This window comes from Labrus mixtus, chromosome 15, assembly GCF_963584025.1.
Source record: "Labrus mixtus chromosome 15, fLabMix1.1, whole genome shotgun sequence".
NCBI lineage: Eukaryota > Metazoa > Chordata > Actinopteri > Labriformes > Labridae > Labrus > Labrus mixtus.
Genome location: NC_083626.1, coordinates 2,206,710 through 2,221,597, shown reverse-complemented (window position 1 = coordinate 2,221,597; position 14,888 = coordinate 2,206,710). Strand labels below are relative to the sequence as shown.

The window sequence follows — 14,888 nt, the reverse complement described above, 5'->3', positions numbered from 1 at the left end:
AAAGGTTGTAGTTTAGGTGTAAGTCATGTTTTTGAGAATGTAATGATATATATTTTTAACTACTTGACCTTGAAGTCAGGACAGCCCTTTCATTTGTATAAGCCGTCAGCTGTTTGGTCAGTTTGTTGCCAACAGATCGCACTTCACTTTTCTAAACCACAGTTTGTGCATGCTTAGATCATATAGCTTACTGTATACTGTTCACAGCTTCCTAAATTTCATCATTGTTTTTCTCACCTTTTCTTTCTTTTATTCATTTATGAACTGAAGAATAATCTAGGTTGTCAGATTAAGACCTCGTAGAGATTTTTCTAACTCCATTGGCTTGTCTATAATCTTCTACCATTGATGAGGAGTTGAATGTGGGAGTAGATGAAAGGACAGTACACTTTATATTCCAATTTTTATGTTACAAAGTTTGAACTACACCACATAGCATTACTGGAATTTCTGATGTGGAGTTTAGAAATGTAAAATTTGGACTGACGACAAGTTGTCAAAGTTGTGTATGTCTTTTCACGTACAGTATCAGCCATGACTTCTGTGAAAATGATGTTGTGTGGACCATTAATGAACTCTTCTTTTCCTTTCACCTTTTTTCAGAACCTTGATTCTTTGGAGGGCTCGATCCAGAACCTGTTGTCCGTGCTGTATCCGCCCTTCGAGGCCACTGCCCCCACTCTTCTAAGCCAGCTCTTCCTAACCATTGAAAGCCGTTATCAGGGGGACTCCCTACGGTGCCTGCTGGACTTTTTGGTCCCAGCTAAGCACATCTTGGACACCGTGCAGCAGGCTGCATGTGTAAGTCACATATCGATATCTATAGGAGCTAAACCTGTGCCGGTCCAAAGCTACAAACATTCACTGTATTTGATTTCAAGGAATAATATCTTACTGGACTTGATGCTTCATCAACAACAGACTAAAGTGTATATTTATACAGTATGATTTCTTGTAATTTCTTAAACCTCATACAGTCATTGCTGTGTACCCTTCAGGCTCCCTACTCTGATGTTCTCTTCCTGTGTGAGGGCTGGCCTCTGTGTTTGGGTGACCAAGTTGTTGTCAACCTAGCTCCCATCGACCCCCAGCAACTTCAGCCTGGTGACTTTTACCTGCAGGTGGCACCGTTTTGTGACCAATCAGCTCGTATTGTGGTCTGCAGCCTCCTGGAAGAGGAGGGGCTTATAGCAGAGTTAGTTGAGGAGACCCCAATCCCTGAGACTTCATACCCTTGTATATTCAGCTGTGACTGGTTAGAGGACATCAACCAGGGCCGACATGGAACTCCTCTTAGCCAATGCCTGCTGGCCACCGAGCAGGGCGTGGTGAGGTTACCATGGGGACGGGTGGCTGTGCCTGATTTTGTGGATGTGCCAGTGTGTGCTGGGAGTAGCATGGCCTCGGCTCCTCCGTCGCATACTCCTTTAGCTCCCCTGCTTCCTCATCCACCACCTGTTCCTCATCCTGTTCCTTCTTCAAATCTTTCTTTTCCTCTTTCTCCTTCAGAAGAGTCTGCACCCAAACATTATCCTATAACCATTAAGAATCCTATCTTAACCTCTCCTTCACATCCCTTCTCTGTTGAGACAAGAATATGTCCAGCCAAGCACGGCATTGCTGTGTCACTCTGCCTAGTGGACTCTAGGACTGCTTCTTCATCAAGGCTGGTCAAAGTGCAAGAGGCCGAAACAGAGCCTAAGCTGATTGGTCAGGTGTCCCCTAATTCATGGGACAACTGCTCAACGAAAGTAGATCCAAATAAAGCTACAAAAACAAGCACTGCTGCAGGTCCAAGCTCTCCGGCAAGTGTAGATACAAATGGGTGTAAAAGTGAAGATATAGGCAAAGAAAGAAATAAAACTGCAAACATAAAAGATATAGACAGGAGTGGACCAGTTGGTCAAGTTTCTGCAGAGGGGGAATATATTGATATTCTGCAGGCAACTATGCTTTTTAGCCAAGCTCAGAAGGTAAAAGAAGACAAACAGAAATTAGAAATGCAAATGCAGTCAAATGCACAAATCAAACCACAAATCCAAAGATATCCATACAGATACGCACAAATTCAACCACAAACACAAATGCAGTTGAACAGGCAGACGCAAAGACAGCCAAACACACAGATACCATCTCAAGCACAGTCACTGGCAAATGTGAATTTACATTCAGAATTGCAAAAAGGTCATTGTAGATCAGAGGCAGCTGTATCATTGAGGCCCAACATGTCCACAGAAGAGCGACCTCCATCTGGTCTCCATCATTCCCAATCTAATCACCCACACCCTGACACCCTAGATAATTCTCAGTGTGTCCGCACTGTCCGATTCTCAGAGAAACCCTGCACCCCCTGCATGAGGAGAAGACAGGGCGGAAAGGTGTCCCGAGCTCAGGAGCTGAGGTGTCGGTACAGGGATTCCTACCAGGCTGCTATACAAAACCCTGTTGCCTTTGGACAGGGGAAAGAGAGGGGGAGTATGTTAGCTGTGATGGAGGAGGATGGTGAACTCTCAAAGTGCAATGAAACACAGAGGCGTCCAGGGACTGAAACAGGGGGACCATCGTGTAATGTAAAAGGAATGTGGTTTGATCCTGAGATGCAACAAAAAAATGCTTCATCTGTCAGTGGAGCGATATGTAAGGAGTCGGGAGAAAAAAACACTATTCCATATTGGAAACCAGGAGATTCAAACACTGCCCCCTGTATGGATTACAGAGAAACTAATGTTTTACAAACTTTCGGGATGCCTAATCAGACAACTGAGAGGACCACTCTGCCATTAAAGGAACCAAGGGACACATATTCTGCCCAAACTTATGGCAACTTTCACAATGTAAACTGGGCAAACTTAGCAGCAGGAAGAAGTTTAAACACTAATAGAGATCAATCAAGCACAAATAATACTCAGCAGTCTGATGTGATCTCTGCAAAACACCACACTTTACCAATAGGTCCAAGTCAAATTGCAGAAAGTAACATTAACCTAAAACCTCAGGAAAGGTTACAAAGCAGAAGCAATTCCATGGGAATGAGTCCAAACTTTTCTAATTCCCAATCAGCACCACCGAACAGGGTATCCATGTCAGATGGAAGATGTTCATCGCTCTCCACAGCTGTGGTGGACATCTCAGAGAAGTGTGAGCTTGTCATTGTTGAAGGTCAAAAAGTTCGGAGAAGAGAAGCTGCTGACTCCTGTGTAGAGATCCCTCAGCTGCATGTGGTGAAATGTAAACACAGCACAGCCTTTCGACTGGTGTCACCTAAGATCAGCAGGAGGAACAAGGTCATGGCAGGTACAGAGGACTGACCAGTAATGAGAAGTTGTATTCCATATTTTAGGCTTAGACATTAATGTTTACTTCTGAATATCCGTCAGGTTCCCTACAAAAAGTGTATCTTCTTCCTACAGACGGTGCTCAGCATGGCTGCATGACCTCAACCAGTATAAATAGCCATCAGACGGAGAAACCGTCACAGACAGATGCACCTCTGGCAGCAGAGACTCCAAAGATCTCACAGCCTGCTTCTGCTCGTCCCAGACCAGATCACCTTCCCCTGGGAGCCCCTGACCCCAGAGCCCACCCCCTTTATTTAGGAGTAGCTTCTCTTACAGGTACGTTAATTGGGGTGCAATAAATAGCATTAAAAAAGACAATGAACAAAGTAATCCACATGTATTGTTTGGTAGTTTTTCAAACAGTACAATGTTCCCCAGAGTGCTTAATGGGTGACATGTAAAAATAACATTACAACAATAAGTTATTCAAGGATTTTTTAATTGAATTAATATTTAACATGAGAGGCGCCTGTAGCCTGATTAGTACTGACAGATTTTTATTATTAAGGAAGTAGATAATTGTAAATATTTAGTTGTTTTTATTTACCCTCCATATTTTCATTTGAAAAAAAGGAAGATTCACCCACTAACAGTATCTCTCTGTCTTTTTGTCCCTTTTAACCATTTTTCATTATCTTAAATGGTGCTGCTTTTCTTTTTTTTCTATCTTTTTTGAGTACTTGAGAACTTTTAGTTCAGAAACGTTTTTAAAACTGTCTAGTTTCAGATTGTTCTTCATTATATTTTCTTTCTCTGGCCCTTTCAGGCGGCAGGGACAGGACAGGAAGGGTAATTATTGAACTCTTTGGAGACCACCAGGGATGGAGATCAGCTGTTACAAGCCAGGAGCTCTACAAGATGCTGCTCTACTTCCACTCTATCACCAGGTTACATCTGCATGCCAGTAAATGAATGAATGAATGAATCAAGAAACAGAACAGACAAGCTAAATTCTAAATCACTCTGAAAGGAGGTTTAGCAGTTTTTCTTTTGTTGTGTACCTATTCGTCTTTTTTTTCTGTTTACAGGACAGAAATCAGAGAAGCTGGAATGATTCTCATTTTTGATGCAAGGAAGATGAATCCTCCACCACAACTGTACAAAGCCTTGATGACACTTCAGGTAAGAAGCCAGACACTTCTCCATATCACCTAAACAAAGCAGGTCAGTTAACTGATGTATGGGTCTCTTTCCTAGCTGGAGAGCTGCGGGGCTGTTAGAAGAAAATTAGTTCTGAGTGAAATATCATCCTAAATAATACATCAGCTCCTGAGCACAAAACTTGTCCAAACATCCTCTGATTTATTGAGTAGGTTTGGCTTGTTTGACAAAACATGTTTTTCCCTTTACTTATTTTTGGTTGAAGTTGTTTTAAATATAAATGTATTATTCGTATGGGCTGAATAATACAGAACCTCAAAAAGGGTGAATACAATTGTATATTATTGAACAGTTCAGTTACTGTTTTAAATGAGAAAAACAATCATTTCTTCAGTCTTGACTCTATGTTTTGGACTTAAAATGTATTCTTATTTATCTGCATTGATTCACTTGAAGGTAAACTGATAATAAGAGTGGCATGAATGTATTCAAGTAGTTTTTATGGAGTGTTTCATCTTTGCAGGAGCAGACTCCCCAAGCTGTTAACATTTTTGTGCTGCTTATTGACAAGGACAGCAGACCTCAGCCAGAGCGGTGTCCTGGGATCCAGGTCTGCTTTTTCACTCTTTACATTCTTTTTTATATGACACTGCATATGGATAAACACCTCGGTTTGGTTTCCTGTTTATTACTATGTACATTATTAATCTGATTGGGCAATAAGCTGGGTTGATTTGTCAGATAAAAATGTCTTTATAGCTATGCCAATGTGTGTGTTGGTCAGTAGGTTTGTTTGTTCTCTCATCTCTTTGTTCTTTACAGAGGATACCGTGAACATGTGAGTTCAGAGTTTTGATTTAACTATAATTTACATTTTTATGTAGTGCCTTCAGAAGGTTATGAACGAAGAGAGGTATCTCATCATCGACTGACCGTCCTCTTTAGGAGCCAAATGGGCACCAGCTGCATTAATCACCAGGAGATTTAGCATTTATCACATTGAGAAAATTTCTAATTATTAAGTTAGACAATGCTATTGTTAAACAAACACATGGTCTCTATGGCACTGTGAAGGTTCCAGTTTATTTCAGCATATGACAGATACATATTTAATAAAGGAGATAATGAGTAAACAAGCCAGCAGAAAAAAGGTGACTTGTATAGTTATACACTTGTGTTCTCAAAGCAGACTGAAGTGGTGACATCAATGAAAGCCTTGTTCAAGCTGGTGGAGGTGAGTCAGCTGAGCCCCCGCCTGGACGGCACACTGTCTCACAGCCCCTGTGACTGGATGGAGCTGCACAAGGTGAGACAGTCCAACAAGGCAATACATGCCAATGTGTATTTCTATCTAGTTACTGTAGTCAGGTTGTATCCATCTTCATAGTTCAATGTTAACTTGTGGCCAAATCTCGTCCTCTAGAAACTCTTCCCATTTGTGTCTGATCTGTATGAGGCGTCCAGCCTCCTTCTGAGAGCCATCAGTAAGTTAGAGGTGCCGCACAGGACGGACAGTGTGCAGGTAGCTTTTTGCTTTTCTTTGACAGCTTTAACATTATACTTGTGTTGTTATCTGGTACTTTGAGCTGCTACTGGTACTTTGGGATATGTAACCCTTTAAGTCTAAAAACACACATTAACATTTAAAAGTTACACTTTAACTTGCTGATCCTTAAATTTAAGTTTTGTCGAAAAGACTGTACAGCAGTGCGTGATGGACCAAAGGACTCTGATGCGGGATGTTCTGGAGGACAGCCGATTGGTCAGCCTGCAAAGGGAGGGTGGGGCAATGTTGGCGAGGCTGAGGAAGGAGAGTGACCTCAAGTACCCCGACTGCGAGGACCTCAGGTTTAAACAAAATCTCCTGCTCTCCCTTGTTCTCCCCTGTCACTGTATAATTTCCTCAACTACCCAGGTGTTACCTCTTCAGTCTTGTTGAAACTAGATGTGGTCCCTGAACAATATTATCTATTGATTAACATGATTATAGATTGCAAATGCTACAACTGTATCAGTGAGGAGGATAGACCATCATGTTTTTTAGTGTTTAAAAATAAACATGTGTTTCGGTGCAGAACTAAAAATAAAAAATGACAGTAGTTAAGCCAGTATTTTTTTCCAGCTGTGAATATGCTGCCTTGTCCTCCATTCAAACCCTTCTCCCAGAACACCAGATATTCATGTAATCTTTCATTCATTTTTTAAAGTCTTTGATCTGTCTTTTTCCTACATGCAGTGATGCAGTGGACTCAGTGACTAGCTTATACAACCAAGTGGAGGAGCAGGCTCATGTGCTCGTGCAGAGGTCCAACTTCTCACTGGAGCACCTGGAGTATCTGCTACAACTCAGAGAGATGGAGGGACACTTCATGCAGGTTACCATCAAACTGCCTGCTGATAATCAGTTGAAAGCAACTTACTTGTATCAATATAATGCTTTGTCATTGCTGTAGCTGACCTAACCAAAAGTAATTGGTATAACATTCACTGAGTTCCCTGCAGGCTCAGTGATCTGATGATATGATTTTTCATTAGGCTGTGTCAAATCCAATGCCATTCAATAAGGGTTTTTAAAACTTTAAATGAAAAATGAATGAAATATATGATTCAATATGTGTTTATTTGTTGTTTCTCACTTCCATCGTGGGTCACAAAGTGATACAGTTCAGTAATGTGAAGAGAAATAACATTCTGGGCTGAATGGTTAGTCGCTTCTTTCTGTGGCATGTTATAAAATGTCATAAAAGAGGAATTAAGATAGTGTGTGTGGTAGTTAGTGTGTACAGCTTAACCTTGACTAATTATTATATCATAATAATCACTACTAAAGTAATGTTGTCCTTCATTTCCCACCCTTGTAGATGCAACAGTGGTTAAAAGTAGAGGGAGAGCGACACCTGCTGGAAGCTGCATCAGTGGAAGACTCTGGAGACAGAATGGAGCAGATCCTCAACAGCTTCACTGGTTTCCTTATTGAAGCAAATGTAAGACCTTTCTGTTTTCTTTTAAGTTTTCTGGTCAGCATAGTGTGCACTTTGTCCATAATAACCTGTCTATCCTCTTTCTCCATCCTCCTACAGGACCGAAGGCAGCATGCCATGACTTTAGTGTCAGAGGCAGAGCGACTCCAGCAGATTGGGTGCTCCTACCCAGAGACAGAGTTGTTCTGGTCTCTAGTCTGCAACTTCAAGTCAGGCCTGGAAGGCTTTCTCTGTAGGGCTGAGGCATGCGGCAGGGAGCTGCAGATCATGGTCAACGTGTGTGATTTTTGTGAGCAGGTTGGTGTAAGATCAGTATTCAAAATATATTTAGTTAGTGATCTAACTCTGGAGAAAGTTTTATCTATATCCCAATTGCGACTCCATGCCACAAAAACATTCCTAATTGTTTCCCTATTCCTGTGAATCTTTCATTAGAACATGAATGTTTAAACTGCACATCATGCAATCAAATATCTGCAAAAACAATAACATCTATACTCCTTTTAAAACTGCCATCTTACAGCTTCTTAGGTAACATTTAAGTCAGGTCACATCAACATGAAAAGAGAAAATAAGATCATGCACTTTTGTTCTTGTGTACAAAACACAATATCTCCAAACAGGCTACAGCTCTGGCGAGTGAATGCATGGAGTACCTGGACCAGAGTCACTCAAGAAATCACACCATGAAAGACCTTGACGAAACTTCATCGCCTGTCAATCAAGCAAACACTCAGTCAATACAACACCAAAACCAAGAGTCCGGACCAAGCTCAGCACACTTTTCCCCGTCTTATACGCATGCAGCACATGGCTCAGGCCCAACATCAGAAAATGACGGCTCCATCCTCCAGATTTTCCAAGACAAGTTCCTACAGTTCAGCCCAGAGAGATTTCAGGAGGTGAAGGCCCAGGCCAGCTCCCTGCAGGGCTCCAGGGGGATGGGAGTATGGAATATAGCCTGGCTCAGATGTCAGGAGGCCAGGCAGCAGCTTCAGGAGAGGCTGCAGGAGGTGGACGAAGTTTTCCATCAGCAACCAGATTCCAGCAGCTGGAATGAACATCATTATATTGATGTGGTGAGCACTAATGTCCAGACACTTCCCCCTGGTGGCCGGAATCTGGTGGTACAATCAACACCAGGGCCTGGACACCCGCAGTGGGAGGGCATCATAACAGGAGCAGTGGATTTAGGGAAGAGAAGACCCATTTTGGGCAGCAACAGCACTAATTCATCACCTTTAGCCTGCTGTAACATCAATGTCAAACCTGAGGATAGCAGTGATGCTGGAACCAGCCAGGGTTCAAAGACCACTCCACAGTCACCTCAGAGGTAACTTTTTGACCATTCACTTCTCATGACTGAAAGTTGGAGTAGTTGGTTTGATCTAATTTCTTAACAGAGTTGAAATATTTAAAGTAAAACGTGTTTGAGAGGAAAATGTGCTGAAATCTGCAAGAATATTTGTTGATGAGGATGTTTTTGAATAAACCAAGTTTATATGGTGCTTGTAGCCAGGCCCAGTATAACAAACAAGAACTGCCAGTCAAAGAAATTTAAGTAATGTTATAAGTTATAACACCCAAATTTGAAAATGACTTTAAGAAAAGTTTTGCAACAAATTTGCACAAAATAAATCAATTTAAAGTACAAAGTTAAAAAAAAGATTACTGACTATTACCTGACAGTATCACATATCCATTCTGCTCTGTGATGTTTTAACTGTGTGCAATATTGACTCACAAGAGTACATGTTTGTGTGCACCATGCCATCAAATGCTAATTGACTTGTCTTTTCACCCATTTTATACCAAAAAAATCAACATTACATTCTTTATATCAAAATGGAAAATACAAGGTTTGTGTGTTTCAGACCAAAACAGCATTAGTTTGTTTCATTACCACTGACTAATCCACCAGTGAGTTAGTTGTGTTACAAAGGCATATATACCAATATATTCCTACACATATTGGTGCTTTTGTATCATTTAGTAACAGGACAGCAAGGAGAACAGAAAGAGAGACGAGGAGGAGACAGGCGAGCAGAGCCAGGAGTGAGAGAGATGCTGCTGCCCTGTCCCAGACCCACACCGTCGGATGCCAGTGGTTTCCATGGGGACTGGGTCTTGGAGTGAGATCTGTGAGCCAGGACTCTTGCGCCACAAGGGCAGCAAAGGCAGAGTCTTCCACTCCTCCAGAGCAGCGGGTTCGATCCCCGTCATCCTGCTCCCACCACGGTCAGCCATCTTGTCGGATCCTTCAGGAAGCTCAGAAGTTCCAAATCTCACGGCATGGGAGCTTCTGCTCTGAAGACTCCTGCATGAGCGACCGGGCCACTGCAGGGGATGATGGGACTTTATGCTGCAAACACTCCAGCCTGCCTATTGGGAGATATGAGGGGGTGTTTTGTTTGGCAAATCCTCAGGAGAGTGCCAGCAATGCCCTGTAAGTTCAATACAAGTTGATGTAATTTGCTTGTACAACAGATAAAACAGCATCTGATTTGTCAGACAGATTAATTCTGTGATGTGAGCCTTAAAGAAATTCCATTGGCATCTTAAATGAGATTTCAACTCAACTCAACTTTTTCTTCATGTAGCGTTCTTCTTCTGTCTTTTAGCTTACAATGAAGTATTGCAGGTATTGTTTCTTCTGATTTCCTTGTGTCCTATTTTCACCTGTCAACATGGATTGATCACTGAACCTGTTAGATAGACACAGACCTTTTATTAACAGTGACTGCTAACAATACGATCAACATATGTCATGACAAAGTTAAAGGGATTTGTTTAATGGCTGCTTGTAACAGTTTAGGTCCTTTTGAGGTAATAACCTGAACGAAAATAAAATGAATGAAAACTGATGAATATTTATATATTTTTTGACAATGAATGCATGTCTTAAATTTGCTGAGAGAGAGAATCAGTGTCTTGATAGAAAAAAAGGAACCACTGGTATTTTAAGACTATCTTATCACTCCCTAAAAATCAGGTATTTCCTGAGCTTCAGTGTTCCATTTTTTGGAAACCACTGATGCAGGGGCTGATCAGAGGGAGATTAGCATTTTAGACCACTTTGCAAAATAGAATCAGCTTTGAAACAGTCAGTAAAGTTTAATATTAAAAAGCATTAACATATTTAAGTGACTTTTCTGTTTGGATTACCAGGAGGCTGCAGCGTGTCCTGGAGGAGCTGGTGTTCACAGAGAGGGAGTATGTCCGCTCGCTTGGTTACATCCTGACCCACTACCTCCCCCTGCTGGACAGACCAGACATTCCCCAGGAACTCAGAGGGAAGCGAGGTATCATCTTTGGCAACCTTGAGAAGCTTTACGACTTCCACAGCCACTACTTCCTGCCGGAGCTGGAGGCCTGCCAGATGGAGCCCGCCATGGCGGCCCGCTGCTTCCTCAGACATGTGAGTGGTAATGTGTAGTAAATCACACTTGTGTATAGTGAGTAAAGAACTCATTGATTTGTTTATGAAGCAAAATATCTCTTGTTTGATTTTATCTGATTATTACATCATAATATAGATATACATAAGATATTTAGTAAACTGGTGTTAAAATATAATACTATGTTATAATACAATGCACGGTTACCTAAGTTAAAAATGACATAATTAAAACTGATACCCATACCTTTTAACTTCCCACAGAGTGACAGTTTTGGCCTGTACGCTCTATACAGCAAGAACAAACCTCAGTCAGATGCCCTGATCTTGCATCGTCGCCATGACATCTTCAAGGTCAGTTAAGTGGCTCTGTTGGTAGAGTCGCTCGTCTCTCAACTGGAAGGTTGGGCGTTTGATCCCCAGCTCCTGCAGCCCCATGTTCAATGTGTCCTTGGGCAAGACACTTGACCCTTAAATTCACTTCAGAGCAGCCTCGGCCATCAGTGTGTGAATGGGTGTGAGTGAATAGGTGTGTGTGTCCTGTGGTGTAAAAGCGCTTTGACGACTGAAGACGAGAAATGCGCTATACAAGTTCAAGTCCATTTACCATTTATTTGTTTCAAAGCAGATTAATTAAGTCCCTTTAATTTTGTGCTGAAAGTTTTTCTTCATTTTAGGATATTGCATCTGTACATCTCCCTGAATACAGACAGTAAAAAAACACTGGTCTTAAAATTTAGTGGATAATCATGAAACATACTTACATGTAGACAGCTGTGGCTCAGTTGGTAGAGTTGTCGTCTCTCAACCAGCAGGTCGAGGGTTCCATCCCCAGCTGAGCAACATGTCCGATGTGTCCTTGATCAAGACACTTAACCCTGAATTGCTCCCACTGCTTCAGTGGTGGTGTATGAATGGGATTAGTTACTTCTGATGATACTACATAGCGATCACTACCATCAGTGTGTGAATGTGTAGGTGTGACATGTGGTGTAAAAGCGCTTTGAGTAGTCGGAAGACTAGAAAGGCGCTATATAAGCTCAAGTCCATTTACCATTTACATAATGGGGAGGGCATATGATGTTTTCTCTACCTGTCCTCCATTACTTAAGATCCTGCACCTGACTATTCCATCATGTACTCCTTAAAATATTAATTTAAGTTGGTCAAATGTGACATAACTGAGAGGTTGCAGTGTCAGAATCAGAATCAGAATCAGAATCAGGTTTTATTGCCAACTACATTTACACATACAAGGAATTTGACTTGGTGTGTTGGTGCAAAACAATTAACAAGGAAATAAAGCAGAACTAGCAACAACTTAAATAATACAGTATAAGAAGCTATTACAATATATAAAATAGAATTTAAAAATGTAAAATATAAAATATTAAAAATAAAAATAAAAAACACAAAATGTACAAAAGGTGTAATGTAGGAGCTGTGTAGTGAACTATGAGAAGAAAGAAAAAAAGTATCACCCCCCTAGCCCTAAAATTACTCAGCTCTACAGTTCCCCTTTGTTTCCCCTCACAGAAGAAGCAGCAGGAGCTTGGAGACATGATGGACCTGTCGTCCTACCTGCTGAGGCCCATCCAGAGAATCAGCAAATACAGCCTCCTGCTGCAGGACATGCTGGCCCTGGCTGGCTCATACAGGCCAAAAGACATGATCAAGGACACACTGCACGCAACAAGTGTATGTGCACAAAGTGTGTGTGGCCCTGGTGCATTTATGCCCGATCTGACGAGCAGTGAGAGGAAGCGGGAGAAGGCTGAGATCCAAGCAGCTGCAAACCTGGTTCGGTTTCAGATGCGTCACGGCAATGATTTGCTCACCATGGACGCCATCCAAGAGTGTGATGTAAGATGTTAACATGATAGATAAGAAACTTGACACAAAGCTATTTTATCAGTTTAACTGTCAGTCTGCTGCATTGTTCTGTGCTCTATCAGGTAAATCTACAAGAGCAGGGTCAGCTGGTTCGCCAAGACGAGTTCACGGTTCTCTTCAGGAAAAAGAAATGTACCCGCCGTGTCTTTCTCTTTGAAGACCTCATCCTCTTCAGCAAGACCAAGAAGACAGATATTGGCAACGATGTGTATGTCTACAAGCAATCATTCAAGGTCTGCATACAGCTTTGCTTATCAAGAAGCATAATACACTATCATAATCATATCTGTCATGGTTGACACTAACTTACTTCACAGGCCAAAAGTCATTATTTCCATCTTGGTCATTTTGTCTTTTTCTGCTTTTACTCCCAGACAAGCGACATCGGGATGACTCACAACTCAAGTTTGAGTGGTTTGTGTTTTGAGATATGGTTCCGCAGGAGGAAAAGGGACGACACCTACACCCTGAAGGCCTCCACCGTGGAGGTAAAGAAAGCATGGACCACGGACCTGGAGAGGATTCTGTGGGATCAGGCCACTCACAATCGAGGTTGTAACAACAACAACAACAACAACAACAACAACAACACAACAGCATATTCTTTTTTCTTTGAATCTAGTGCTCAAAAGTTTATGAATGTATTAAGTGCTATATAAATTTAAAATGTCTACCTGGACTATACACTGTTTTCCAGAGATGCGTTTGCAGGAGAGGGTGTTTATGGGAATGGGCCGCAAACCATTCATGGACATTCAGCCCAGTGATGCTGCTATCTGTGACCGAGCCGTCAGCTGTGTCCTCCCCGGGAGAAGTAAGGATCTGCATTCAGTTTGGAATATTTCCTCCAGCATCTAAAGACAAAATATTTCACACTTTAAGCCAAGTTTTAGCACTTTTAAAAAAAAGTAATTTTAAGAATTAACTGAAACTGATTAAACACTTATTTGGAAAGTATTGTGAAAGATCATTTTTATCACGAAAGTACACTCGCACAGTTTAATCCCTAATCTATAGATTTCAAATCGACTGTTGAACTAAAACACATACAGTATTGTGGATTGGTTTAATTTTTAGATGGAATTAAAAGTAGAGATGGTTTTAGCCACACATAGCAGCTGACAGTTGGCCCACCACTTCAGATCCATGTTTTTTTTAAACAAAAATGGATTTTCGCAAACATCTCATCTGACTTTAGTGCCCCCTTACTTTTCCCCTATCATCAATATGGGTTTAATGTTTGGGCTTTTTGTGTAATATTCCCCATTAGATGACGGATGGCTTGTAATTACACTTTTAAACAAATAAACCCCTCTCAGGATGAATAGTAATAACTTTGTAACATTGATGTTTTTCTGACTGACTTTAAAATGTAACTGTTTCCATTTTTTTTTTTTTTTTAGATTAAAGTGTTGAATATGGTAGACTTTATAATTCATAAACAATAGCATGTTACTGTTTTGAGCTTGTTTGAATGCTTATGTTAGCATCTAACTAGCTGAATGCCCTACGGTTGTAGGTACAGCCTCACAGAATGGCTAGATTGGATGCAGTGTTGTAGAGGCTTGTTATCCATTTCACGCATCATTTTTTACTAGCTTATTAAATTATTTCCATATTTTATTTTTGTTGTGATGCTAGCTGACATACATTCTATAACAAATCAAAATCCTGTAATCATTAACATTCATGCTTGTGCCCTCACTGCTCACTGACCAAGCCCGTTATTTCTGATGTAATCTATCTGTGTGTCGTCAGTCCCTGTGGCCTGTTGTTCACACAGGGGCATAGAATATCCACGGCCACACTCCATTGGCTCGGGTAGCACCGCCTCAACCACCATCAGCCAATCATCTTCCTCCTCTGGACGGGGCTCACTGCCCCCTGCTGGTTACCCTGGGAACCAGTCCCAAGGAGTGGAGTCAAGTCCTGCTGGCTGCTCCTCCCCTGAGGCCGTGACTGACAATGAAGTGAACAATCATCATCTCCATCAGCATCATCTTTATCGTAACTGTGAACAATGGAAAACTCCTCATCCTCTGGGTGAGAGTTTTTTTAAGTATAATATGTATTTTTATCAGAAGACTAAAGGGTCTATTTGTGTGTGACTTTTTTTCTTTTCTTTCTTCTTCTGAGCATGTTCATTTATCTGATATATGTAAAGGAATTCAGATCAAA

General features: G+C 41.4%; 1 protein-coding gene across 2 annotated transcripts in view; it reads left to right on the top strand.

Moving 5' to 3' along the window:
- LOC132989462 (uncharacterized) overlaps positions 1 to 14,888 on the top strand; it is a 29,885-nt gene that overhangs the window by 10,180 nt on the left and 4,817 nt on the right. The window contains exons 2-22 of one of the 2 annotated variants that reach the window (XM_061057117.1): positions 604 to 801; positions 999 to 3,294; positions 3,411 to 3,614; positions 4,105 to 4,225; positions 4,367 to 4,460; positions 4,963 to 5,049; positions 5,629 to 5,745; positions 5,863 to 5,961; positions 6,136 to 6,287; positions 6,676 to 6,814; positions 7,301 to 7,423; positions 7,520 to 7,717; positions 8,044 to 8,753; positions 9,414 to 9,866; positions 10,589 to 10,838; positions 11,082 to 11,171; positions 12,354 to 12,680; positions 12,773 to 12,943; positions 13,085 to 13,262; positions 13,408 to 13,524; positions 14,469 to 14,753. In XM_061057117.1, the coding sequence (XP_060913100.1) occupies positions 604 to 801; positions 999 to 3,294; positions 3,411 to 3,614; positions 4,105 to 4,225; positions 4,367 to 4,460; positions 4,963 to 5,049; positions 5,629 to 5,745; positions 5,863 to 5,961; positions 6,136 to 6,287; positions 6,676 to 6,814; positions 7,301 to 7,423; positions 7,520 to 7,717; positions 8,044 to 8,753; positions 9,414 to 9,866; positions 10,589 to 10,838; positions 11,082 to 11,171; positions 12,354 to 12,680; positions 12,773 to 12,943; positions 13,085 to 13,262; positions 13,408 to 13,524; positions 14,469 to 14,753 (6,409 nt within the window). Of the gene's footprint in view, positions 1 to 603; positions 802 to 998; positions 3,295 to 3,410; positions 3,615 to 4,104; positions 4,226 to 4,366; positions 4,461 to 4,962; positions 5,050 to 5,628; positions 5,746 to 5,862; positions 5,962 to 6,135; positions 6,288 to 6,675; positions 6,815 to 7,300; positions 7,424 to 7,519; positions 7,718 to 8,043; positions 8,754 to 9,413; positions 9,867 to 10,588; positions 10,839 to 11,081; positions 11,172 to 12,353; positions 12,681 to 12,772; positions 12,944 to 13,084; positions 13,263 to 13,407; positions 13,525 to 14,468; positions 14,754 to 14,888 lie in introns of those variants that run through there. The other variant, XM_061057118.1, reaches the window with a different exon arrangement.